This window comes from Lycorma delicatula, chromosome 4 (genome assembly GCF_047948215.1).
Source record: "Lycorma delicatula isolate Av1 chromosome 4, ASM4794821v1, whole genome shotgun sequence".
NCBI classification, from domain to species: domain Eukaryota; kingdom Metazoa; phylum Arthropoda; class Insecta; order Hemiptera; family Fulgoridae; genus Lycorma; species Lycorma delicatula.
In genome coordinates, this window is record NC_134458.1 from 87,313,122 (window position 1) to 87,340,132 (window position 27,011).

Consider the following 27,011-nt stretch of genomic DNA (forward strand, 5'->3'; position numbering starts at 1 on the left):
AATAACTTAACCAATACCAGTACCTAATAAAATTTTGATTCAGAATTGCTTGTAAAACTTGCCAAAACTGAGTTTTCAATGAATAGCCTACATTTTTTTTCAAGAATTCATTTTTACTTTTATATTGGTTTATTTTTGTAAACACTATTGAAGAGAAAATAAATTGTAGCAAAGTTTTAATTATTCTTCAATGAAATAGCCTGTTTTTATAGCAATGAAAGTTTATTTATTTAGTTTGATTAACCAACAACTCTCTTCTGATAAGTCTCTTGAAATTGTGTGAGAATGACCACCTGTTACTGTATTTAGTTCAAGTGATGTCAACTTTCTCAGGACTTTGTTCATAATTGATATTTTGTAAAATTTGACATAAAAACTGATAAAGAGTTTATATTTTTATAATAGATAATGATGTAAGATATGAAAATAATAAGTTATTTGTAGAATATTTGAATATGTTTGTAAATGAAGTACGCATTGATGTTGATGTTTTTTAACCTGTTAACTTCTTTCAAAGTTAAGTGTGCTCTTTTTGTATTTTATGGAATTTATTAAAGTGATAGATTATTAAATTTTTAGATTTGCTAGTGTACTGAACATACTCATTTTAAACTTGTCAGTTTTCAAAGACAAAAGTGTTAATTTAACTCTCCTAGTGTAATATCATGTGTCACTGTTTAGAACAGTGTCATAGTTAAGTTTAATTGTGTTTAAAAGTGCATTTAAAAATTATATTTTAAAACTATATATATATAAAACATGGTTCCATCTTCATATCAACATCTTCTAAGTTTTGTAATCATCTTATTTTTCATGTCGTAGATTTAAAATAAATTTTTTTATTTTTTATTTGTTGGCTGAGGAAGTTTCTAAAACGCAACCTTGCTGGGTTTGAAAAGTATTATTGTCAAATTAAGAGTTAACTAATTTTGAAGTAAGTAGACTAGAAAATAGATTATACAGTGGATGTGATAATATATCGGTAGTTTACACATAACTGACAAAGAACTTCTTCATGATTTGCCAGTACACCAGAAGTATCCACTGTTCACCCCATCGTCAGGAGAATACTATAATTATACTGGTTATATTTAATTACTGCTTTAGCAGCTAATTTAATCTTACCTGAAAAATATTGTAAATGTAGTTTTAGTGTTCTAACAGTTTTCTGAGAAAAGTTATTTTGTTATTCTGGTGATTGCTAATAAGGAAGGTTTATAAATTTCATGTTAGCTGTGGTGTGCTGTTTTTAATTTTTCCCCTATAGCAGTTGTGATTAGTTTTTTAATGGTTTTTTCATATATGATGTTTTGTTACTGGGTTCCTTCTGATGAAAAAAATAAGGATTTGAAGGTTTATGTCTATCATTAAAAAATGTTGTTAACAGAACAATTTAATGAATTTAAATTGGTTACGGGTTTGTGAGTAAATTATTTTATATACCTTTACAGCAGTTTGATACGTTAATCAGACTGGGGAATTGTTCTTTACTCTTGTGATCTAGCAAGTGTCATATGATAAAACATTGCTTTGATTACCTTGACCAGCAATATCACTGGTGAGAGGGGGATTTTGGTTGAATCAAGTCCTAAATCCAAGATCATTCGTCATTTCATTAAGGTTGGAAGAGCCATTAAATATAAAATTTGAAGCCTCAGATTTTAATTTTTTATTGTATTTTTTATTTCTGTCTGTAAATTCTTTTGTAAATAAGGTATCTTGAGTTTATTCTTTGTTATTATATTTTCTTTTATAGTGATAAGATTAGTTTTTTTATTGATCTTTTCGGTCTTTTTCTCTTTCTAGTGTATTTTGGGATCTGTATTGTGCTGCTCCAGAAAGACGTGATACATGTGAACATTCAAGTGAAGCAAAGGCATTCCATGATTATGTAAGCATTAGTCTGTTTTATTGAGCATATTGTTAAAATTTCTTTGTAAGCACTATTTATTGTTATTGGTGTTTAAAGATAGTGATTTTCATAATTTTTATGTTAAAACTTAATTAAATTTAAATCATTTTCTCATAACCTATCCATGTATATTAACTTGTTCATTAACCCTGGGAGTCTCCTTATATCTTAGTGTGAACTTCCAGGCTAGGATTGTGCAGTTTTTAAGTTAATTAAAAATATTAATTGCCACCATGTTGCCAGATAATGTATGTATCATTAATACATTATAAGGTGTGGCTATTAAATAATGAGACTAAAGATGTAAAATATTTTATTTTAAATTTATATGTATTTAGTTATTGTTCCCTTCAATATACACCCCTCCTCTTTCCCTGCAATGCTCCATGTGAATTTCCCATTGTTCGAAACAGTGCTAGAAGTCTTCTTCTATGATTTCTTTCATGGTGCATGCCGCTCTTTCACAGCTTCAATTGTCTGAAATCTTGTTCCTTTTAATGCAGATTTGACCATGGTGAACAGATAAAAGTCACATGGTGACAAGTCAGGCGAATAAGGCATATGGTCTAACTCTGGGATGTTATACTTTGCTAGAAATGTCTTGACAGACAATGCAGTGTGAGCCGGTGTGTTGTCCTGATGAAGAACCCATGACTTGTTCTTCCACAATTCAGGTTGTTTTTTCTTAATTTTTCACAGAGTTGAGCAAGGACCTCAAGATAGTAATGTTGATTAATAGTTTGACTATCAGGAACCCAGTGAAGGTACACAATCCCATGAATATCAGAAAAAAACAATCGTCATCACTTTGAATTTTGATTTGCTCATTTGAGCTTTTTTAGTAGCTCTGTGAAATTGGGGCCTTCCAATCGTGGATTGACACTTAGTTTCTAGATCATAAGTGAAAAACCAAGATTCATCACATGTTATAAGTCTTTCCAAGATGTTTGGGTCATTTCTCATGGCATTCAAAATCTGAAAACAATCATTTTCACAAGCGTCTTTTTGTTCGATTGTGAGAATTTTAGGCACCATTTTTGTGCACACTTTTTGCATTTAAAAATTTTTATTTAATTTTCATTTTAAAATTGTTATATAAAACTTTCCTTACGCATTCTTTGTCAATTTCTACAGTTTCAGCAGTCACACGAATAGTTAACCAGTAGTCAAATTGGATGAGATTACCAATTTTTATCTGTTTTTCACGTGGAAGTGCGACCCGGGCCAACATCTTCAATATTTTCTTCACTATCTTGGAAGTGCTTAAACCACTCAAAAACCCACGCATGTGATAAACATTCATTGTCATATACTTTTTTTTTTAATAAAAGATAAGTTTCAGTAGCTGGTTTTCCCAAGTTTCATATGAAATTTCATGACAATTCTTTGCTCTAATAAAATGCTTACCATTTTTTTGGCAAAACAAAAAACAAATGTTATCCAAACGAATGCCACGGCCAGATTAATATGTCTGCAGAAACTGGAGTGGCAACAATTGAAAGAGAAGGCTTCATGCTACACAGCTGTTGGTTATACGAATTTGGCACATGTGCAGTTCTGTAGCAGCATTGTTCTCGTTATTTATTAGCCACACCTTTTATGTTATTCAGATAATCATGTTGAACAAGATAATCAATGTTATAAGGAATAAATTCTCTTGTAGAGAATATCTGCATATCTTTACCCATAATAATATTTTGTTTGTATTTACTCTGACATGAGAACATATTATTTTCAAAATATTGTGTAAATATCTCAAACATAATAGAAGATATAGGTGATCCCATTGGTAAGCCTTTTGTTTATAAATAAGAATTTATATTCATATTCAAAGTAATTTTGAAGAAATATTTTTTATTCCTATTGTCTTGTCAGTTGGTATATTAGGATACGTGTTAGTGATAACTTACATATTTATGTTATAATTAACTTTAATAGAATTTAATTTAATAATGACTTCATAACCAGTTTTTACATTATGTTAATGGGTAAAATTCATTTTTATTCTAAATATTTTAGCTATGAAATATGAAGGTGCTGTTTTAAAATTTATTTTATGCAATTTTGGTAGTCTGTTGAGGTTAGGGGATAATGGTGTAAATGGATATAATCTTTAATGGTATTTTGTTATCATATTTTAATATCAGTTTATATTTAAATATTAAATCTTTTACAATTCTTAGATATTTGTTGGATCTTTTTTTTTTTTAAAATTATCCTCTTCAGCGTAATTATTCATAAGTTCTTTGTGTTTGTCGTAATATGTAAGAATTGGTGTGTTAAGTCCGATTTTAATAATATTAGATCATTATCATGAAGTCTGTTTTTTAGTTTAATAACTTCATATTTTGTAATCATTTGTTTATTATTTATTTTTTGTATTATGACTAATTATATTCCTATTTGATTCTTATCCAAATTATCCATTTCATCAGAGTTACATCAGTATCAAGTTGTAATGTTCTTAATTATTATTACTTAAATTAAATTTGAAAGCATTTGTGATTATTAATTTTTCATTATTATAAAAAAAATATTAGTACAATTTTTAAAATTTGACTAATTATTAATTCATATAAAAACATGATATTTAGAGCCATTCATTCATTACACAAAAAATTATAAAAATAAACTTAAAAAAAAAGTAATGAAATAAAACAAATAGGAATAATTAATGGTTTTGATGTTGAAATTATAAAAAAATTTATGAAAAGCAGAATAAAAAATACAGACAGTTATACCTAAATTACAATTACACAAAAAAAGTGATAAAAAAAATTATTAATGTATATGATAAAATAAATATTAAAAAACATATAAACCAAATAATCACATTATAAAATATTAAAAAAAAATATTAAGAATAAAAGAGAGGTGTTACAAAATTAAGTGCAACGAATGTAATAATATTTATATTGGTAAAACCAAATTGATGACTTAAGAAAAGGTTTACAGAACATTACACAACATACAAAAACAAAAAAAGGTGTATCTAATGTAGCAGACCATTTATTAGAATAAAAACAGTATTACTGATTGGAAAAATAATTTAGAGATTTTAGAAGTATATATATAATAGTAATGAAAAAAAATGAATATACTTGAATACATTTATAAGTATAAACCAAAAATATAAAATGAAGACCCACCAGATCACATTTGAAGATGATGATTTAATTAACAACAAAATGATGATCTAATAGTTGGCAATAATGACAATAAAACAAAAGAAAATACTATGTTATAAAGATTACATCATTCCAGTACTGGACAGAAAAATTTGCTTATACATTCATAATACTTCAGAATTTCAAAACAATGAACAATCTAAAACAAAATTAAAAACAAATTTAAAAAAAATTATATTTTAATATAATTATAAAATTTAGTACCAACCGAAGATGTGGGATGCTGTGAAAATCTATTCTTGGAAATGAATGTGGTAAGTTTAACTTATCTAATTACTGTGTTTTGGTGGTTATATATATATATATTTAAATTTTATTAAATACACCGCCTAGTACAAAATTTTGAACTTCGCTGGGTTGATGTGGTTAACTCTCATCACAAATCAACTGATTACGAAGTGGAGAGTTCTAAGGTACACATCCTAGTAAAGGTAGTTACTTTTGTACGGATTTGAATACAAAGAACACCAGTATTGTGGATACCGGTGTTCTTTGGTAGTTGGGTCTCAATTAACCACACATCTCAATATTGATTGACCTGAGACTGTACATGTCTATACTTCATTTACATTCATACATATCCATCCTCTGAGTAATACGTTCGGTGGTTCCGGGGTCTAACAGAAAAAGGAAGAAAGAAAGAAGTACAAAGTATTGGGCTATACACACAGAGAGAGCGAGAGAGGGAGTGACTTTTTAGTCCTGTTACCCAATTTTAAATGTAATTTAAGAAAGCTAAATTTAGGTGAAATAAAAAATGTATTTGTTACAAAAGAGATTTAATAAAAAGCTATTACTGACATAATTGTTAAAGAATATGCTCAAAATGCCCACCCCTTGCGGTTATACATGCACGGACTCTTTTCAGCATATTAGCAGAAACTTTTTTAAGAGTTGCACTGGAAATATTCATGATTAAGTCTGTAATATTGACTGTAAGTTCATCAATAGTGTGAGGATTGTTTTTGATGGCATCGGACTTAATATAGCCCCACAAAAATTAGTCAGGAGATATGAGGTCTGGGGACCTTGGAGGCCATAAGCCCTTGCTTATTATTCGATCATCAAAGAACTCTTGCAGAAAATCCATGGTTTCTCGAGACGTGTAGCATGTAGCGCCGTCTTGCTGAAACCAGCAATATCATTCTTGAGGTTCCAGGAGGGACACAAATTGGCACACAATATTCCTGTATACTTCACCATTTACTGTCTGTCTGTTGGAAGAATATGGGTCCGCCTATACGATGATGAGATATCGCACACCATACACCAATTTTTTCAGGATGCAAAGATTTGTCTTATAAAGCGTTAGGATTTTCAACCGCCCAAATTTGACAGTTTTGACTATTCACATAACCATCGAGATGGATCCAAGCTTCATCACTAAAGAACACTGTGTTTAAAAATTCGATTCCGTTATCATTTACGAGAGACCTAAACCGACGGCAATATTGCAATCGCTTATTTAAATCTGGAGGCTGAAGATCTTGGACTAATCGTACACGATACGGATACAATTTCAATTTTTTAGCAGCTTTCTAAACACTCGAATATGACAAACTGACTTGTGTGGTAAGTTTTTGTAAACTTTTACGTGGAGAATTGAGCAATCTTGTTTTCACATTCTCTAAAACGTCATCCGTCAAGCGAGTTGTCGGCCACAACGTTTTCTGTCTCAAACACTACCTGTCTCTCGAAATTGGTTTGCTAGCATAGAAATTGACATTTATTCTGGTGGAGGAACACCAACAAATTTAATTTGAAATGATTCTTTTACATGCATATGATTTCATAGCAAAACATTGTTCAAGAATGAAAACTCATTCTATGGTAAAAGACATTCTGTTTGTAACATGACTGGAAACGGCACAAAATTTTACACAACTCAATGAGAATCAACTCACACTGCTGTATCTATACTGGTTGAGTAGCACTACCAACTTTGTGTCACAAAATAAAATTTCCCTTTCTTAGAAAAAAATTACCAGACATTAACAGTTGGGTAACAGAACTAAAAAATCACCCTATATATATATATTTATTTTAAAAACAGCTTATCAATATATTATTTGATTTCCTCAAATGTTTTCAGTTATTATGCCATCTTATGGAGAAATTTATAATAGTTCAGAATAAAATATATATAAAATTCATAAGATAAAATTAGAGACAACAATTGATCGTCATAAAATAAAAGTTTTGTAAATGTTAAAGTACAAGTTAAATTAAAATTATTATGTCTGTTTTGTAAGAGTATCTAGATAACAATTGTAACACTTACAAAATGGACATAATTAATTAAATTTAACTTATGATTTTAACGAATGGTTTCGACTTTAACGTACTTTACTGAATTTTTCTGAAAAATCATTGCCTTAGTTTCCAATATAAGGCTGCTAATAGGGATATCACTAGCTTCTAGTATTTAAACAATTTTAACAGTGCTACACAGGTGCTAACAGGTCTACATCATTATGTTGACTATGCCATAATTTTTTTGATTTCGTAGAATTTGTTTCAAAATGTTTGTTAATATTTTCATGGTTCTAACATATCACCGATATTGTCGAATGACCTATGCCTAATTCTTGTGCAATATTCTTATTAGTTTCACCATTCTCTAACTGCCAGATAATAAGCGCCTTTTCCTCTATTGTGGATGTTTTTCGTGAAGTCATAATTAAATCTATTAAATGAATTATACAGGATATGTAAATAAAATACTGTACCCACATGTTATGATCCACTCACAACAAAAGCATCACAACTGAATGCAGCCACATTCAGTTGTTAATAACTGAATGTGGCTGCTTCAGTTTACAATAATCTGGTACAGGAAGAAGATAAGGAGAACAAGAACTATAGTACATATGCAGGTAAAAAGGATAAGGAGGCTCATTTTAACCATCAAAATATTTCTGTAGCTACAATGTAGATATACTACATTACTGACGAGTCACTTCTGTCCGTCATAAGTGATGAATTGTTGCATTGCAGTAGAAAAAAATAAGTCACTATAACCGATATAATTATAAACATTATACATACTGTATTTATATTAACAACATACCAAACCAACCAAGAGACAAGTTTTTGGCCACTATATCCGATATGTCATTATATCTGATATCACTATAAATGATACTTACTGTATATGTATGTGAATCTGACATTAGAATAAAATTGTCATTAGAAGTCTGATATTGAAATCAGAATATAAGATCCTATGTCTTGGACTTACTGAAAATTTCAAAATTTGTTATTTTGAGTGCATTAACTTCCAGGATTAAAAATCAACCGTATTACACTAAAGTATTTTAGGTTGACTAAAATGACTTGAGCAGAGTAGGGTTAATGCAGAAGTTGCATCAGCTTGTTTCAGTGAATCTAATGTATATACCAATGTTTAGAAAATTGAATCGTTTAAGGTAACGGGCACTTCTACCTTATTCAAGTGTGCTATATAATGTGTAGTTGTCTTGTCAGTCTAATTTGACATAAAGTGGCACTATATTGGTAGCCATTCTCATAATTATATAAGTTTATCTTGTTTGGTTCTGCATTCTGTGTATATTAAACTTCGTCAGCCAGATCTGTTTTTGTCAACTTTGTTAAGGCTAACAACTCCTTGCTTGCACTATGACAACCCATATCTTTGTCTTTTTCTATTCATTTTAAAGCTTTTTTATTTTGTATTCTTATCAAATCACTTCATTTTCAGCATTTTATTCTATTGTAATTCTGCATTTCAAAAGCCTCTAGTTTATATTTTTCTGGCTTTCATGTTGTCCATATTTTGCTTCCATAAATCCCTGACATGAGATATCTTTAAGAATTTATTTTTAAATTCCAAAATCTTATAAGATTTCTTTTCTGTATTAAAGCATTCTTAGATTATGTTAAGTCTTTTTTTTTTTATATCTAGTTGCTTTGTCCATCCTTTATAATTTATTGAATATATATATATAAATAAATGTATAATAAAAGTCACTTCATTCAACATAAGAACCTTGTAAAATAACAGCATTGTCCTCTGAGAAAGCAACTCTGAAATCTATTTCATATCTCATGTGCATCAGTTACAAGAAATGGCCGAGAGTAAGAGTTTAAAGCTACACAATAATGTATGCCAGTTAAGAAATAATGCCATTGTACCCATTTTGTTTACCTAGCACTGGAATTTTACTGCCGGAGTAAAAAAATCTGCAACTTCTGGTTTAGTATGTTCTATATTTACATTTAGCTACACATGCTTCTTTCTGATATATTTCATTCCCTTTGTTTTTCTCCTATTTACTTTGATGTAGGAGTTATATGTTTAACTAGTTCATTTTTTCATCATTATTGTACTCTTTGAAGGTAAAATAAGATCTTTATGTATTTTTATTGATTTTATGAAGTGTTAAATCTCGTTCTAAGAAACTTTTTTTAAAATGACAATCCTGTAAGTAGGTATTTGTGTTTACATTTAGTAAAAAAATCTGTTGAAAAGTATATCTGTTGATTTCATGGGCTAATAAAACAAAAATACTTCATACTTTGTTCTAGCTTATTTTCTCTAAGTATTCTTATTATATAACGATTTAAATTTAGATAAACAATTTTCTTATTAAAAATAAATCTTGTGGTGTAATGGTTCTCAGATGTTGCATCTTACATAATGTTTTCTTGCCTAAATGTCATTTTTCAGTCACTTGAATTTTCAAATACTGCTGGGGCCAATTTTAGAGAGTAACTTGCTTGGCAAACAATTGAATTGCATATGAGTTAAAGAGTTCCGGACTAGTGGCAAGGAATTGGCAAAAATGTCATGGGATTTCCAATTCCATAATGTGTGTTGGCAGTAAAGTTTACACTAGTTTGGTAGTCTTTGACTTTTGTGGTATCATGAGAATGACTGTGAAGAACTTCCTGATAATATTTATCAATTGATCTTCTGTAGGTTCATGATGTAAAACTGAATAATATTGGAACAACTGTGAAGCATCATGCTATGATGTGTCTTCCTTTGGCCTAGGAAAATTATATTTATTTATTTTTTTAAGGATGTAAAATTGAATCTATTGGAATAGTCATTGTTTCTGTTTAAGCAAATTCTTTAATCTTTTTTCAGATGTGACATTTTTAGGATTTTGTCTGAGCGAGACAGTTTTATGTAGATTTGAACTTTAATTAGTATTAATTATGATTTTATTTTAAATATATGTAAAAAAGTATATTTAAATAATTCTGTTTTTCAGATGTTAATCTTTGTGAAATGTTATGTGGTTGTTTATGTTAGGAAAGGGAAATTACATGAGAAATTGGAATCTTAGCTTAAAAGTATTTATTTTAAATGTGAATCTAGTTATGTAGGTGTGTTGTTTATAGAAGATTCTATCTCTTTTTATCACAGTTTTTGAATTGCTGATAATATTAAAAAAAAGTTCTTTTTAATACTAATCTTTAAACGTCGTCAATTTGCAGCATTGATCTGCAGTCACACTGTAGAACATCACATTAACTATACACATAATGTTTTGTCTGTATTTACTTTTAAATCCTTTAGTGAATTTTTTTCACAGGTTTCAACTGAATGTCCTCTATTTTTCTTGATCCAGGGGAGTTTCTTTATTAGTTCATTCCTTCCTTCCTAATTTCTATTAGCATTTCCATGCTAATGGAAATTCCTCTGAAATTATAAACTTGAAAAAAGTGTGCACTCAGAAACTCTTTGTAATGAATGGTTTTTGTAAATATATTTTGTGAAATTAATTTAATAATTAATCTAGTTTATAATACTCTAGTTTAATTTTTGTAAACTATGAGCATAATTTTGTTTTCTAATTTATTTTAACAACCACTAAGCATAGTTCTTTATATTTGTAAGTTTTAATTGTGCTGTTATTATTTTGACAGGGTTTCGTTAATTCTGGCTATGGTGTAAATGGCATATCTCATGTAAGTGATAAATTTATAAATTATTTTAATTATATTAAATGTCATTGCCTTTATTTTATATACATTTATTTCTATGTTTTGCCTTTGCACTTTCTTCAGTTAATTCTGGGTTTATAGACATTAAAATTAATTTGAAATTTTTGTAGTTAAGCAGTTATTTAGGCTAATCTACATGCGTGTGTGCGCATGTGTTTTCCATTTATTTTTTGAGTGATTGTTCTTACTAATTTAATATATTTTCTTTGTTTTGAAAGTTATACTATTATGTGTGAAGTATGAAGCAATGATATGTCAAAATTACCCATGTGTGTGAGCATGCATTGTTAACTTACACACACACACACACACACACACACACATACATACATACATACACACATACATACATACATACACACACACACACACACACACACACACACACACACACACACACACACACACACACACACATATATATATATATATATATATATATACACACAGGTGTGTGTAAATGTAATACTATATAATGTAATGTATGTAAACATATTCTTACAAAGGGATGTAATGTAATATTAATAATTTTAATTAAATAACAATGAAATAAAACAACATTTTTTTCAATTGATAAAAGTTTAGTGAAGAGACATTATTACATGAAGTGATTCTGAAAAGACATTTTTAAGTATAACAGTACAGGCAGTGATAAATAGTCTTCTTAAGGTTTAATTTTGGTGCTAGTTGAGTTTCTATTTGCATTTTAGGTTTTGCTTGTTTTGCATGAAATTCATTGTTTGTATTTTTTATTACTATTGTTTTCCTTAATTGTACTATTTATTTCAATATTAACTACTCACAATCCCTTGGTAATAATTTAAATTTTACTATTTAGAATTCCTGATTAAAAAAATGCAGTTGATTATTGTCTTGATTTTAGTTAAGTATGTATGCCTTCATTAATACCTTACAAACTAGTATGCATCTATTCATTTGAATTTTTTTTATAATCAAATAAGTTCTTAGAAATACATTTTTAGAAAAATTGAAATTTAGAAATAGTTCAAGCAGTGTAGAGAAAATTGAATATTCCATATTATAAGGTTATAATCCCACTTTTTTTTCTTATTAATCCCCCAACTTGATATGATAACCTAATTACTGGATGCAGCATGTTATTAGACATCTGTACATTTATTCTTCTAGAATATTCTTAAATAGTTAATAGTAGATTCTTAAAAATAGCTCTTTTAAGTAGAAGAAAGTGATGTACCATAAAGTTTTGCACTTAGCTTAATTGTTAAGATGATTTTCATTCATTATTTTTTGCTATATTTATTAGACGTGGCATACATCTGGTGAAATTGAAATTTAGATGTTAACTTTTTACTGTGTTCATAAAATAATTTGCCTTTATACATGTCAATAAAACTAAATTTTTTAGCTCTTGGGGAAAATGGGTCCCTTCCCGGCAATGTGAGATTAACAAAGTTTGCTCACGAAAGTATCTAGCTATACAACATTAAACAAAAATAAGTTGCGTTAACTTTCGGTTCTTGTCCTTCAAACTGTAATCCTTATGGTCGTTCACTGGACTTTTTCTATCGCTTAAAAATTTTAAAAGTTTTCTTCAGAATGATAGTCGGCTACATTGTGTTCTGCATAAAATTCTCGTGGATCTTATATTATTACCCTTTAAATAGCATATCTAACTTTTATTATAACCATTAATCACAGGGAAATCTTGTTTGGAGAGTGAGGTGCTTGACAAACATGGAAAATAGCCTTTTATATAAACCGATTACAGACTAGGTGGGTGGAACGGGGCTAAACTCTGTTCTCTGTTCATTTAAGAGCTTGGGTATAAATTATACAGCCATTCTGTATATGCTCAAATAATCTGCAAAAATTGTGTGTACTGAATGTTTACTTGGCCAATATTATTAGCAATCTCTTTATGACAATCAGCTAGTGATCTTTTGTTGTTAAAAGCTGAACATTTTCTATATCATCCTATCGGCTTAATGTCTTCCTAATTATAAGATTCACTTTTTACCAGAGTTTGGCTGTTTTTGAAATATTATATTTCAAATTCTTATATTTCTGTACTACTCATTTAATTATCATTATTTCTGATGCTTGCTGTATTTTAGGTTTCACTGCTTGTTCTTGGTCACTTCTCAAGAAAAAGTAAGCTAAGGTACATATCTCGTTTACTGAATTCACAGAGATAGGCTTATCATTGAGGTTTTGTTCTTTTTAAAAATTTCTTCAGTTTTTTTTTTTATTGTTTACTTATTTACTGGCCATAGGACTGCATAGTTTTTCCTTGTCTTTGGACAATTTAAAAATGTTTTCCAATTCAGTAATAGGTTATCTCTCAAATTAATTTCTTCCCTGTAAATGTTAGTGATTCAGTATTAGGGTTTTAATGGAGTTTTATTGTGAGAAATTAAATTAAGAGTATATTCAATTAACTGATTCTAGAAAACTACAAAAATTATGTTTAAAGAGATTTATTTTGTTAAACTTTTTGTGATCGGTGGATCGGAAGATATATAGATCATGATTTACAGATGTTGACAAATTGTAACACGTTCATCATGGGTCTTGTAGGGTAGAACCTTGTGCATAGCACTTTTTCTCTCTCGTTAAATTACTTGTAATAACCCTACTGATTATTACAGCATTCATTTTATTGGTTAAAAATTTTACGAATTTAAATAAAAATTACACGCACCAGTTTATGAGTACTACTAGACTTTGAAATATCGGTGAAAAAAATGTTAGAATATGAATTTGCAGTTTCAAAAATAATCTGGCATTTGGTATTTTTATTAATTTGTGTTTGTTTATCCTGATAATGAATGATATATTTTAAACAGAATTTTTCTTATGTATTAAAAAAATTAAATATATAACACTCTAAATTTATGTACTCTCTTTACACAGTGTTTAAAAACTGGAAAATTATTTATGTTAAAAGTAAGAAACTGTGTTATTTTTTATTTACATTAATTATGCATAAACAAACAATGGTTTCCTTTATATAAACAAAATTCAATTGTAATAAAAATATATTTTAAAAATGAATAAAAATCCTATATAAAAAAAAATTGTTAAATTTAACAAGCATCTAACTTATTTTTGCACTGATATATAATTAGGTTTATTTATTTATTTTTTCATATTTTTTTAAAATATTTATTTTATTTTTAATAATTAAAAGAAAAACGTGCATATTTTTAAGAAGTATCGTAATGCAAAGAGTTCTTACTACATGCGCACGTGTGTATACATGCATGCATATATGAGAGAGAGAGAGAGAGCCATAAGAGATTTGACTCTTTTATTCATTTGACTGTGTGCTTTGTGCTTAAATATAGATATATATGTATATAATTACATTGTATATTAAATAATAGTTATTAAGATAAGGAAATGACTATTTAAAAGAAAACTTTGATAGCAAGCGAGAAATAAGTAAATATGTAAAATGTGTTCTTCCACTTCTTTTTATAGAAATTTTATCTTTATTTTAAATTCAAGGTATTATAATTACATTCCTAGTACAAGAATATAATGATGTGAGTTTTGCTGATGTTCTGTAATAGATTAATTCTATTAAGAACTTTCATTAGATTAGAATAGAAATGCTTACAAAAATGTGTAAATTTGCTTTTTATTTGCTAGAAAGTTATAATGAATAGTTGACTAAATAGTCAGCTACAAAACCACTTATAAACAATTAATATGCAGATAAGTAAATATAATTAACCATCCTTTAAGTAAACTAGAGAAATTTCCTTGACAATTTTGTAAAAAAAAAAGAAGTATATTCTTTAAACTGTGCAGAAGTGTATGGACTGAATTAATGAAGTACAACAAAATTTTTCATTTAAAATAGTTTAGGGAATCTGAGGATTGCTATTTAGGATGCTATTCTTGTTAACATTTTACCACTTGTATTTTAAACTTCATTGCTTAATTTTATATTTGCTTTTCAAATTAATACTTCTTTTACCATTAATGATAAGTAAGATATTAGTGATTTCTGAAGTTTTTATACAATATTATCTATTTTTTATATGTACTATGTTGCATTTAAATGGTGGTATTTAGCCACAGATGTTTCATCACATTAGATGTAACAGTTAATAAGCGATTGTCTATTTTTTCTGTTTAATTGTTAACATGAGCTGTACTCCATGGTGGATCTGTTATTATTTTCTTATCAATGGATAATTTTTCAGCTTTATTTAAGCTAAATACTGATTGATTTACCTTTATGTAATGGATATTATAAAATGCTTATAATGTTAGAAACATAAAGACTTAGTTTTATTCTTTAATATTTGACAGATTGAAATTCCTTATTGAAGGGGAATATTTTATGTAAATTAAAACAGTCTGTTACAGCCTGTATAATATATGCATGCTGCAGTTACTTAACTGTTTTTTTGAAACAGTCATATAGTTTAGATTGATTTCTTAAAACAAGATTGATACTAATAAATGGAACCCAATGTTGAAACCGTCTCTTTTTAAAGAAGGAATTATATTTATTGCTTCAGAATTTGTATTGTTAGTATTGGAAAGTCTCATTTAGTTGCTTTATAGATTGTTTCATACTCTACACATTTTTGTAGATTTATGTATATCATGGTGTCTTGCTTTGTTTTTGTTTGCTAAAATACTGTTATTTGTTACGTTATAAAATGAAGTGCTCTATTGCAGATATATCTTTATTTAATAAATTAGAAAGTATGTTTCTTTAATATTCCTAAGTAATTAAAAATTGTCCCTTTCTTTGTTTAATGATTGAAGTTTAGAATTATATGATACATATGAGTTCAACAGTTTTCTTGCTTAATATACTGCTACTAGTTGGTGACAGTTATGTTGGAATTTGCCTTCTCATTGATTGTTTTGTCATGTGTGATCACTACTGTAATAACTACTGATCATTTTGGTGAATGGTTTTGCACGATGCATGACATGCTGATGTGCTAGGAATTTAATGTTACTTTCAAGGGGTTTTGTGTTTGTTTGAAAATGCTATGGTATTGTGTGTAGGTGAAGCATCTGTTGATGGTTAAAAGATTGCATGTATAAATTAAACATCAGTTTTCTAATTTTGAACACTACCCTTTGAAGGTAGCATTCGATTCAGCATGTACATACATGTTTGTGTTCAGCGGTATCGATTTCCACAACTGTTAACCGGCATGGTTTCACATTAGGTGTGTGTATGTATGGGTGTCTACTTTTTAATTTTTTTTTTCATGTTGATAAATTTGAACTGTAGGTGGGCTATTAGTTCCCAGTGGTATAGAAGTAACCTTGAGTGTTTACTATAATCAATTGAATTTGGACTCAGGATCAGCAGCATTGTTTCAAGGTCTTACCAGGCTGTTCTTGGGACCAATCTGTTGTATACTGTGTTTACCACTAAATCAGCCTTGTTATGGTAGAGATTTAGGTCTTGTGTGCAATCAGTTAGTTTCAAGTCTTGTCCCATTTGTGCAAGTAACTGTGGGTTAAATTGACCACCATCAACAAAATGATTTCTGATAAGTAACTGTGTTTTGTTCTCTCATTGGCTTATAACTTGGTGTTTGCACTTAGCACTGCCTTAAGGTTACATGTTCCACATTCCCTGAAACCCACAGTCAGTCCAGGTCTAGGTTGTATATGTTTGTAATGCATTTGACATAGTGCTGCTGTATGTGGGAACTGACTGGTTACCCTGTTGCTCAGATTGTTATGATAGACTTCAAATTGCAGCTAGAATGTCATAACACTAGTTCACTACTGAAACTGCATTTTCTATTCATGATACTTCCAGTGGGGGTACTTGCTCCTTCCGTTAGGCTGCTATAGCAATAGCAGTGTTGTACTAAAGCCTTACCTTACTGACTGCATGTATCTGGACATAGGCGCAGGCTCATGTGTTGGTGCTAGTTGGTCATATTTTGTACACAGAACCCTTTGATATTACGTGAAGATTCTGGTTATCAAACTATAATGATTCATTTTTGTATAAATTCCTCGTAAGAAGTACCAAAATTTGCTTATTTGGAGGTACAAAAGTTTTTCCAAATCTTACTGAAGTGAAATTGTTTCATTTATTCCAGCTTTTGGAATAAATTAAAAGAAATTGTGTAATTATCTTTACGTTATATAAACAGTGTTGCAATATGGTAGAAAATTTGTGAACAATTAAATAATTTTCTGCTGTACATGAGTATTTAGATATTTATTTTTGTTTATGGTAAATATTTAAAAAAATTATATTATGGTATGGTATGGATAAGTAGGAAAAAACGTCTCTTGTTATTGTGTTTAAAGAAAAAAAGTTTGTTAAAAGAAAAAGTTAGCAAGTATGTTCATAGTAAACAATCTATTTGGGAAAATAGTTAGATATAATTCAAACATCTTTTTTATTAGTGTTCCATTTCTTTTTTTTTATAATTAAGAATATTTTTTAAACATTTAGGAAGTTATAAACATGTTAAGTTCTTAATTTTTTAGTTTGTGTCTGCAATAAAAATACATTTAAAAGACAAAATTCTGGCAATTTTTTTTTATAAGTGATTTGTGTACCACATCTGATATTGATAACATTCAGTTTATTTATTGACTAGATTATTTAACTGTGCAGTGTTAACAATTTTTTTATTTTTTTAAAAATTTAATTCACTTAGCACTATTAAGTTACCTCATTAGTCTATGCATTCATGCTTAACATCCAAGACAGTATTGGTTAGTAGGTAGTCTGACAGATTCACTCTGGCTAGTTTTATATCAACTATAGTATGTAAAAGGTTTTTTTTTTACTCTTTTTCATCATTATTAAAATGCTGATAGGAATAATTTTCTTGTTTTACCATAACAAACTGTGGTGCAGTGATCTGGTTGGATCTGAATTTTCTTCATTGTAATTTTTTTAATTTCTCACAGATCTCATTAAAAAGGGTTAAAAAGGACATTCTATACATTTAAATATTAGTATGTGTTATTTCAATTACCTTTATTTTTTTTGTAGCAAAGTACCTTTGTAACCAACCGGATCATTGTGAACTTCTTAACTAATAATTTGTTGTAATATTTATGTTAGTTAATGTATGTTAATAAAACATACAGTCAGTTAATAAAATTATGTTAGTAACATGTCTTCTTTGAAATTCTTTGAGTTTATTTTTCAATCTTGTTTAGTTTTATGGCTCTAGTACTTAATGAAATATAATTTTTTGTTATTTTAGTTAAGATAAACAAGATCTTTGTTCAAAATCATGGTAAAATGAATCATTTGTTCAAAATATGTTAATCAGGTTTTTTTGTTGGTACTCCAAAGTCTTATATTTCTAGGTTTTAATTCTTTTATTAATAAATGCTGTATTTTTTAAACTAAAAAATGTAGAGAGTTGTTTTTTTAAAATCCATATCTGTACACCTGTGCAGATACAATAACCCTGTTTTCATTAGTTAAAAATAATGTTATGTTTTAGTTACCTTTTTTAAAAACAAATTATAGTTAGTTTTTTTTTTTTTATGTTTATACAGTAAGAGAAAATTTATAACTTTGACTTAATATTTTTAGTTAAAATAAATACCGTAGTTTTTCTTTAAGCATCTTGTTAAATATGAAATGAGTAATTGTAGTCTTACTCTTTGAAAATAAATACAAGTTTTATATTCACTGATCATGCTTTACTGTTCGTTATGAATTTTTTTTGCATTATTGATGAGTACATTAATCACAATTACCAGGTATGAAATCTTTTTTTGATTGTCCCTGAATATTGAGTGGACTGTTATCCATTAAGCCAGTCTAACATACTATATTAGTGTTACTGCCTATGACTAGTTCATACATTTTCAATTTCTGCAAACAAAAACTCACACTTTATTTACAGTTTGTTTGTCTTGAATAATATGATGTGAAAAAATGTGATCACTGGGTATAAATACATGTGATTCAAGTTATGAGTGAAGGTTTAAGAATGGCACACAGACATCAACACTATGGGAGGATGACGTACATTCCAAACAAATAATTTTATTTGATTCTTTTTTTATGTTGCACAAGTCAAATTTTTATTGACAATTTCTCAAAATCGTTTTTTATTTATGATGTTGAAAATGTTTTATTTTAGAAAATTTATGTAGGACACTTCTTTTACAGAATGAAACTAAAGTAGTAATTAAAGAAAGTTTACTGATCCCTGGGTTAGACAGTTAATTGCTATGATATGACTATCTCACATCACCTGGGTATTTCATGATGTAGAATTTTGAAAATTGAAGCAAGAGAAAAATACTGGTAAATAATTAAAAACTGGTTTCTTAAACCATTGGTTAAAATTGGTTATCAGTGCCTTGAACTGGCAATATATTTTTCTGAATTGGCAAGGCATTATTAGTAAACTTTAATAATGTAAACTTTTAATTTAAATTCTTAAATTATTTTTTATGAGAATATAATATTACTTATCAAAATAATCATAAAACAAAGGAAAATGTAGTAAAATCTTTTTTTCATGTATTGCTATTATTTTGTGCTGGTTTGTTCCAGTTCTTGGAACACAGATTTTTGAAAAATGGTATAAAGTTGTGTCTGACAAAGCTGTTAAGAATTGTTTATTGTACTATTTCAAAATTCTATTATAAACAAGTTATTTAACATTTTATTTATTTTGGAATTAAAAAAAGTACCTTCATTGAAAATCTTAAAGTACAACTGTTGTTAAATAATATTTTACACTTTGGTGGTTTCGTCATTCTCCATTTCATGAAATTTTCCTTTCGTTCCATATATTATATATTCCATATTTCTGTGATAATGTTTTTAACTTGTGTTTTAACTGCATATTTTCATGTTGAAGACGATGTGGATGCATAAAATCATCGTAAAAAACAATTTATAATATTAAATAGTGGAAGAATTCCTTGGTGGCCTACACCCCAATGATTGCGATTATAACTAGAATTCCTCTTTATTTAGTCTGTGATGATTTGTTGGAGAAATAATATTCCACTCATCTCTTATCTATTCTCATCATCAGAATTAATAAATCCTGTAAGCAGATGAACTCTAGAATAACTGGGTTCATCAATTTCAGTGTATGATAGAGATCTTATCATCTTCTTTATTGAAGTCGGTTTCAAAATCAGCAGACTCCTCTTATGCAGAAAAAAGCCGTTATCTCACCCATTGAATTGTTTAAGAGACATGTTTATTATCAAATAGTAATTAAAAAACAATGTCTTGTCATACTTAATAAAATTAACTGATCACATTAGACCAGGCACAGAAACGTAAACAAGATGACATAATCACTACTTAACAAACATGTTAGACTTCACCAAGAATGCAAAGGATGGAAACTAAATAAAAACAAGTGTATTACAATAAAAAGCTTTCCTGTTGTTTTTATAAATTACTTTACCAACAATGCGATCTGGAGACTAAGTTATAAAACTGAAAATATTACAAAGTTATGAAGCAAAGCCAATTTGGTTGATCTGGCATATCTTTGGTGTTAAACCATGCTTGTTGGTTTAGGGTTTAAAAACACTGGGTACAATTTCTCTGCATACTGTCTGTTAAGTTTATTATGGGATGATCATCATATCATGACTAGTATAGTTTTTGTGTTTGAAAATTACAGTCATTTATTTCCATACCTTTAATTTTTTATTATAAATAATTATTATATTTTTTACATTAAGCTTGAAATTGTAATGTAATCTTATGAATAAATTACTGTCAGTTCATGCTGTCAGTATGGGGATAATTTAGATTTGTTTCTAGAAAACGTGCTTTTTATTTTATACTGAAATAATTCATAGCTTAACTAATAGTGCTAACACTGTATTGTTCTGTTGGTTTATTTGAATTAAATTTCTTATGTCAATGATAGTGAAGAGTCTAATCTTTTTGATTTTATTTTAAATATAACTTCCTGTTTCTAAACTAATATTTTTATGTATCTTTACCGGTCTACAGTTGTAGGCTTTTGTTGATGACGTTAGAGTTAGAGGGAAATAACATTATACATTATTAATCTTAAAGACTAGATTTTATTATGATTTTAATTACCAAATTTGTAAACTCTAAAGCATGAAAAAATCACTAATACCTTTTATGAAAGGTGGTTTAAGTAGTGGTGAAACGAGGAGATTATATCCTTACTTTCACCTCCATTTCGTCATAATTGGAATATGTCATATATCATAATTTTGTAACACCCCTCATTTTGTTCATTGTATTTTGAGTGGAAATTATATTATTTCCAAGAAGATAATTAAAGTAAATATTTGTCTTTGATTGTTTAGTGAGATTGAAAGCAAGCATTAGTGACATGTAAAAAAGCAACTCAAAAAAGTTTATTTCAGAGAAATTGTCTGTTATAACTTGAATTTATACCGAGATCAGCAAGTTAAAAATAATGGAATTTGATTGGAATTTATTTTTATGTTTTATGGACTTAATTATTCTAGTGTTTAGTTGTTGCAAAGTGTTCTATCTGAACACAGTTTTCAGGTTATAAAAAAGCTTGTAAAATTATAACAGAGAACAGAAAGTGTTAATAATATTAAACCAGAAGTAGTTGTAAGTAACAGATAGCAGTAGTTACATTAAAAAAAGCAAACATACATGTACATTAACTACCAGGTTGGTCTAGTGGTGAATGCATCTTCGCAAATCAGCTGATTTTGAAGTCGAGAGTTCCAGCATTCAAATCTTAGTAAAGGCAGTTACTTTTATACAGATTTGAATACTAGATCGTGGATACCGGTGCTTTTTGGTGGGTGGATTTTAATTAACCACACATCTCAGAAATGGTCGACCTGAGACTGTACAAGACTATACTTCACTTACACTCATACATATCATCTGCATTCATCCTCTGAAGTAATACCTGACGGTGATTCCCGGAGGCTAAACAGGAAAAAAACCATACATATATCTTAGTAGTATTTAGAGAAGAAAATTTGAAAACATTCTGGTACCTGGTATAGTCTACTGTGTGAGTTGAGTGATAATAAATTATATAGAATTATACAATAAATTGGCAGTACATTCATCATACTTAAAAGTTAATAGTATTAGTTAAAAATGTATGCAATTATTGAGGTAGCATAATCGTTTCGTAAGAGCTGGACTAGAGTACTTCTATTTTCAAATTGAAAAAAGATTTCAAGCTGTAGTTTCCTATTAGAAATTACCCCATTTTTACCATTATTTTAAGTCAAATAGTTTTTTGGTTATTAATTTTATCTGAGAAAAAAATTAAAAAAAAATTATATGCATAATTCACAAACGTTTAAAATCTAAATCTACTTGTAAATAATAAATGAAAGTGCTTGAAAATGTAAAATCTGTCATTTTCTTCTGAACTGCTTCTATTGTGTAAACTACAATTTTCAGATTTAGCAGCTATTTTATTTCTAAATTATATACCATGGAAAACTAATCGGTCACATTATTTTGATTTTACCTCCAATTATATATATTGAAAACAATTAAAAAAAAAAAGCTGACAAAGTTGTAGGATTTTTCTGCCACACAGCTTTTTTCTAATGCACAGCTTACACACACATACACACGACTTAATTAAAAATATTATCATTTTATTTAAATATAATATTTTTTGGTTACTTAATTCAATGATTCTAACTAAAGCGCGCGTGCGCATACTGTATTTCATTTGTGCAGGTGTGGCGGTACTAGTTGTCACTAAGTACTTTTTTAGACTTTAAATATTATTAATTTATTTAATTCTACTGCTTACCTGTGACGTTACAACACAGCTGGTGCTGGAGGTTAAACAGAAAAAGAAAGAAAGGCGACTACAGCAGCCGTACACTAGTGCTTCTTGTGTTGAGAGGGGGTACTAAATGACACACTGTATCTACTTAGCTACTAGTTTGTTCAGACCATTTTAGAGAATTTTTTCGGGGTGAGGGTGCAGTTTTTCAAAAAAACGTTTTTTTTAATTGTTAACAAATGTGCTAAGAAAAATAAGATCTTAATTGGGCGAAATCTCACTGATTGTGACCTTGCTGTACAGCTTCACTTCACCCTTTGACCTTTAAAGTTAAAAATTTAATGGCATCAATGCCCATAATAAAAGTAATCTGACCAGGATTGGTCAAAATTGGTCGAGTAGTTCTGGAGATATAAGGTGATTTAGAGGCCAACACCGCACGCACACACACACACACACATACATACATACACACACATATATATATATTTTCATGATACTTTTTATTAATCTAAAAATTCTTATATAGCATGTAATTTTTTTCTTAATGTATTTGCTCCATTAATTTTGATGAAAATCTTTTATCATAATTCAAATTTCATTGTAGTTTAGTTTTCTCTTTCCAGTGTAGAGTGAACTATTTTAATTTGTCATCCTGATAAAATATTTTAATATCAGGTCTTGTTTTATATTTCTTGAACTGAAGTAAGAAAAACTTTCTGCCGTTGGAAAGTCTTGATTTTGAAAATATTATATAATTACTATTTGTTGGTCCTACCAGAGGTTTCATATGTGTTATTTATAAAAAATGTAAAACTTAGCGATAAATTTATTGACAAATAATAGGTTTGCCACGGTGTTGCCACAGTTATGTGGTTGAGAAGGTTGAATCATGTTTATTCTGGTTACAATTTGTTAAGTGTGTTGATATAAGCCTGACTTTATTTTATACTCTTGTATTACTTTTCTGCTTTTATACATATATGCTTTTGTACTATTTGCTTATCATTAGCATATTCTTAGTTGTCCTTACACAATTTGTTCTAAATTTAATCTATTGAGCTTTGTACAATAAGTGTATTGCTAGATTGTAACCAGCAAACGTAACCATCTTGTAGTGGCCATTGCTAGTGTTACGTAGATCATAGGACTGTGTTAAAACTAGAAACAACACTACCTTTTAGGTTGTGTTGTGAGCACTAACCCTACTCTTAACTGGTCAGCAGCCAGTGGACTGAGTAATCAAGGTTTTGTCAAGAGTCAGAGTGTGTCCAGTCTCATCAGTGGTGGATTGGTGACAGAAATTTCTTCACCTTTCCTCTATTTCACATTACTATGAAAGATTGTGACTGCCATTTTAAAATTAGAACTATTATGATAAAACATTACACATACATTTTTCCACGTAATTGTAAATAAACCGTACTGTAAAATTTCATAGAAGTTTGTAATTGAATTTGGCCATAACTGCATCACAAACACAACAAACAAACAAAATGCCAAAAGATAGATTATAAACGTGACCTTGCTTTTCTCGGCCAGTAAATAGGTTTGACTAAGTTAGGTGTGGACTAAGTTATGCAGTTTCCTAAAGTTAATTGATAGAAAAAATGCAGATATCAAAACTTACTTCTGTTTAGTGAAAATGATGAATGCTCCACATTGAAAAGAAATATACATTTCAAACATCGTAATGTTAGGAAAAATTACGCTTTTTCAGTCAATATAAAAAAAAGATTATAATATTACCAGTAAAACATCTTTATGACACTTTTTAAGTAGTTGTAGATAAGGTATTGTTTTCTGTTTTAAGATATAAAAAAAAATTAAAATATATATTATTGTGCTGTAAAAGGTGTAATTTATAATTCTTTTCTTGTTGTTTGTTCATATTGTCAAGAAAATCTATAAATTCCGATAAATAATGTCTTTAATACTCATTTAATATTCATTCAGCAAGATGGCTGTTTTAACGGAGGAGGTTGTTATAATTGAACATGCTTCACCAAAGAATCTTATTTGGTATGAATGCACTTCTTTATTATTTAGATTTATTATCCTTTATATGGCTAGTAGTGATAAATCTAAAGAGTTTAAAAATTTGTATTGTATTCAAAAATACTATTTTACTTATTATAACATCTTTTAATTGTTTAATTTTTGGCCAAATGGAAAACAAGTATAAAATTCAGTTGGTTGCAGATTGTTCATTGTCAAACTACATCCACAGAGGCACTTAAAAAAAAAATTAATAATAAAAAATATAAATTAATATTCAAATAAAGCCTTGCTTCAGTAGGAGTGCATTTTTATCATTCTTTGTGTTTACTGGGTTTTATAATTGATTTCTTTACAACTTATATAGAACTTTTCAGTTCTGAAGTGTGTTTTTTTACTGAAATACATTTACTTTTGTGTTTTTGTTTTTTTATTAAATGTGATACGATTAAACACTAGACTGATATGTCCAGTATGGTTAAATTTTTAAAACTTTTTTTAAATTAAATAATTTTTTTTTAATTTTCCAATTATTGGATTCAGCATTGCATAGGTCAATCTGGATAGTCAGTGTTCCACTATATTCAGTGTTAGATCATTTTTATCTAACCTTATGTTGATAATTTTACATGTCTTTGGACAAATTGGTAAACGCACCTCTATCTGCCGAGATAATGCTCTTTTAGAGTGTCCCTTCTACTTCCCCCATTCATTAGCTTTATTCCTTTTCTGTAAATAGGTACACAGAAAAGAATAAACCGGCTCCATCTTTTGTATGATTTGGTATCCCTTAAGGCAGCTACTTTTAGAGGCTCTTACCTGTTGGGTGGTTGTGTAAAAAGCCACATTACTGATCACAGTTACTGTTAGTGATGGGTTAAAGCTGGCCCTCTTACTTACCTACTACTATTACTACTATCTAATCTAAGTATCACATGTTGCACTTAAATGGAATTAGATCTGGGTGGTCAGGTAGGTGTTGTAGATTAAAGAAGGATGCAAGATTGTTGCTTAATTCTGTAAAAATGTTTTTCTTTTTACAGTAAAATATGAATTAAAAAGAGAAATGAACTGATACGCCTTAAATACTGTTTAAAATATCTCAGATCCAGTAAGATGTACTTGTGTGACCATGTAGTGTATAAAGCGATAAGAAGAAAGGGCCATTCTTCTGTTTTGATTTTTTCCCTTGTAAATCTATTTTGTATTTTTTTTTTTGTGGTTTGGCAACATAGTAAACACAGTGAGGTAAAGTTCTATATTAAGTTTCTAATACTATGATTGTATGATTGATCCATTTCTATACAGGTATAGGCTTGTAAGTTTATTTAATACATTTTAACAGTGTGTGAGTTTTTGTTCTTAAATGATGATGCGAGTTTTACTGCTTGTAACGAAGTAATGTGCTTGGTTTGTTTGATTATTCTTCTGTAATGTATACATTTATATATATATGTATATATATATAAATGTATACAGCATAAATGTATATCTTGCACTTCGCATGAGTAGTATATGTTATAATATTTAAGAACTGGTATTATTCTAATACTAGTTAAAAAAAGAAAAAAAATAAAGAAAATGAATACTGTCGAATAAAGGTATAATTGTTACATATGTGGTTGTAATGGTTGGTAAAATTTGTTGTTTATTTTATTAATTTCTTTTTCTTTTAAATTGCTTTATGATGTGTATGCATATTTTATTTTGAGGTTACTTATTAGTTTACCAGTGTTATAATAAAAGTGATGTTTTCCTTCTTGATAGTGTAATAAACGTATTTTATTGGTTTTCTTAGTCGAGTGGAATGTAAGATATATCAGTTCTTTTTTTAATGCGGATATGTTTGTACCTTATATGTTATTTAATTCTATTTTTTCTCATTCAGTTTTTTTTTAATATTTTTATTTGTGTTTTACTATTCAGGCCGCTTTCAGTCAATTTTATTTTAAAAATCTGATCAAACAAAAAATTTCTTTTCTTCTTTCTGATATTGTACTTTCTTGCTTACCTGTTATTTATATTTTCTTCTGTTAATCTTTACCTTTAGACAGTTTTGTTTTTTCATCTACTTTCATATCAGCTTCCGTTAATGAATATGTTATTAGAGTATGTGAGATTCCTTTTTTTCCAAGCGGGCCTGTTAATATCCATTTTTTAATAGATTCTTTTGTAATTTCAGAGTTTCCTCGAGAGATAGCTAATGTTGTTGTATTT

At 28.5% G+C, this 27,011-nt stretch overlaps 1 protein-coding gene across 9 annotated transcripts in view; it reads left to right on the forward strand.

Moving 5' to 3' along the window:
- Positions 1-27,011, forward strand: part of Ssdp (Sequence-specific single-stranded DNA-binding protein) — a 165,530-nt gene that overhangs the window by 10,917 nt on the left and 127,602 nt on the right. For all 9 annotated transcript variants that reach the window (XM_075363510.1, XM_075363516.1, XM_075363513.1 and 6 more), the window contains exons 4-5: positions 1,807-1,891; positions 10,999-11,040. In XM_075363510.1, coding sequence (XP_075219625.1) covers positions 1,807-1,891; positions 10,999-11,040 — 127 coding nt within the window. The remainder of the gene's footprint in view (positions 1-1,806; positions 1,892-10,998; positions 11,041-27,011) is intronic.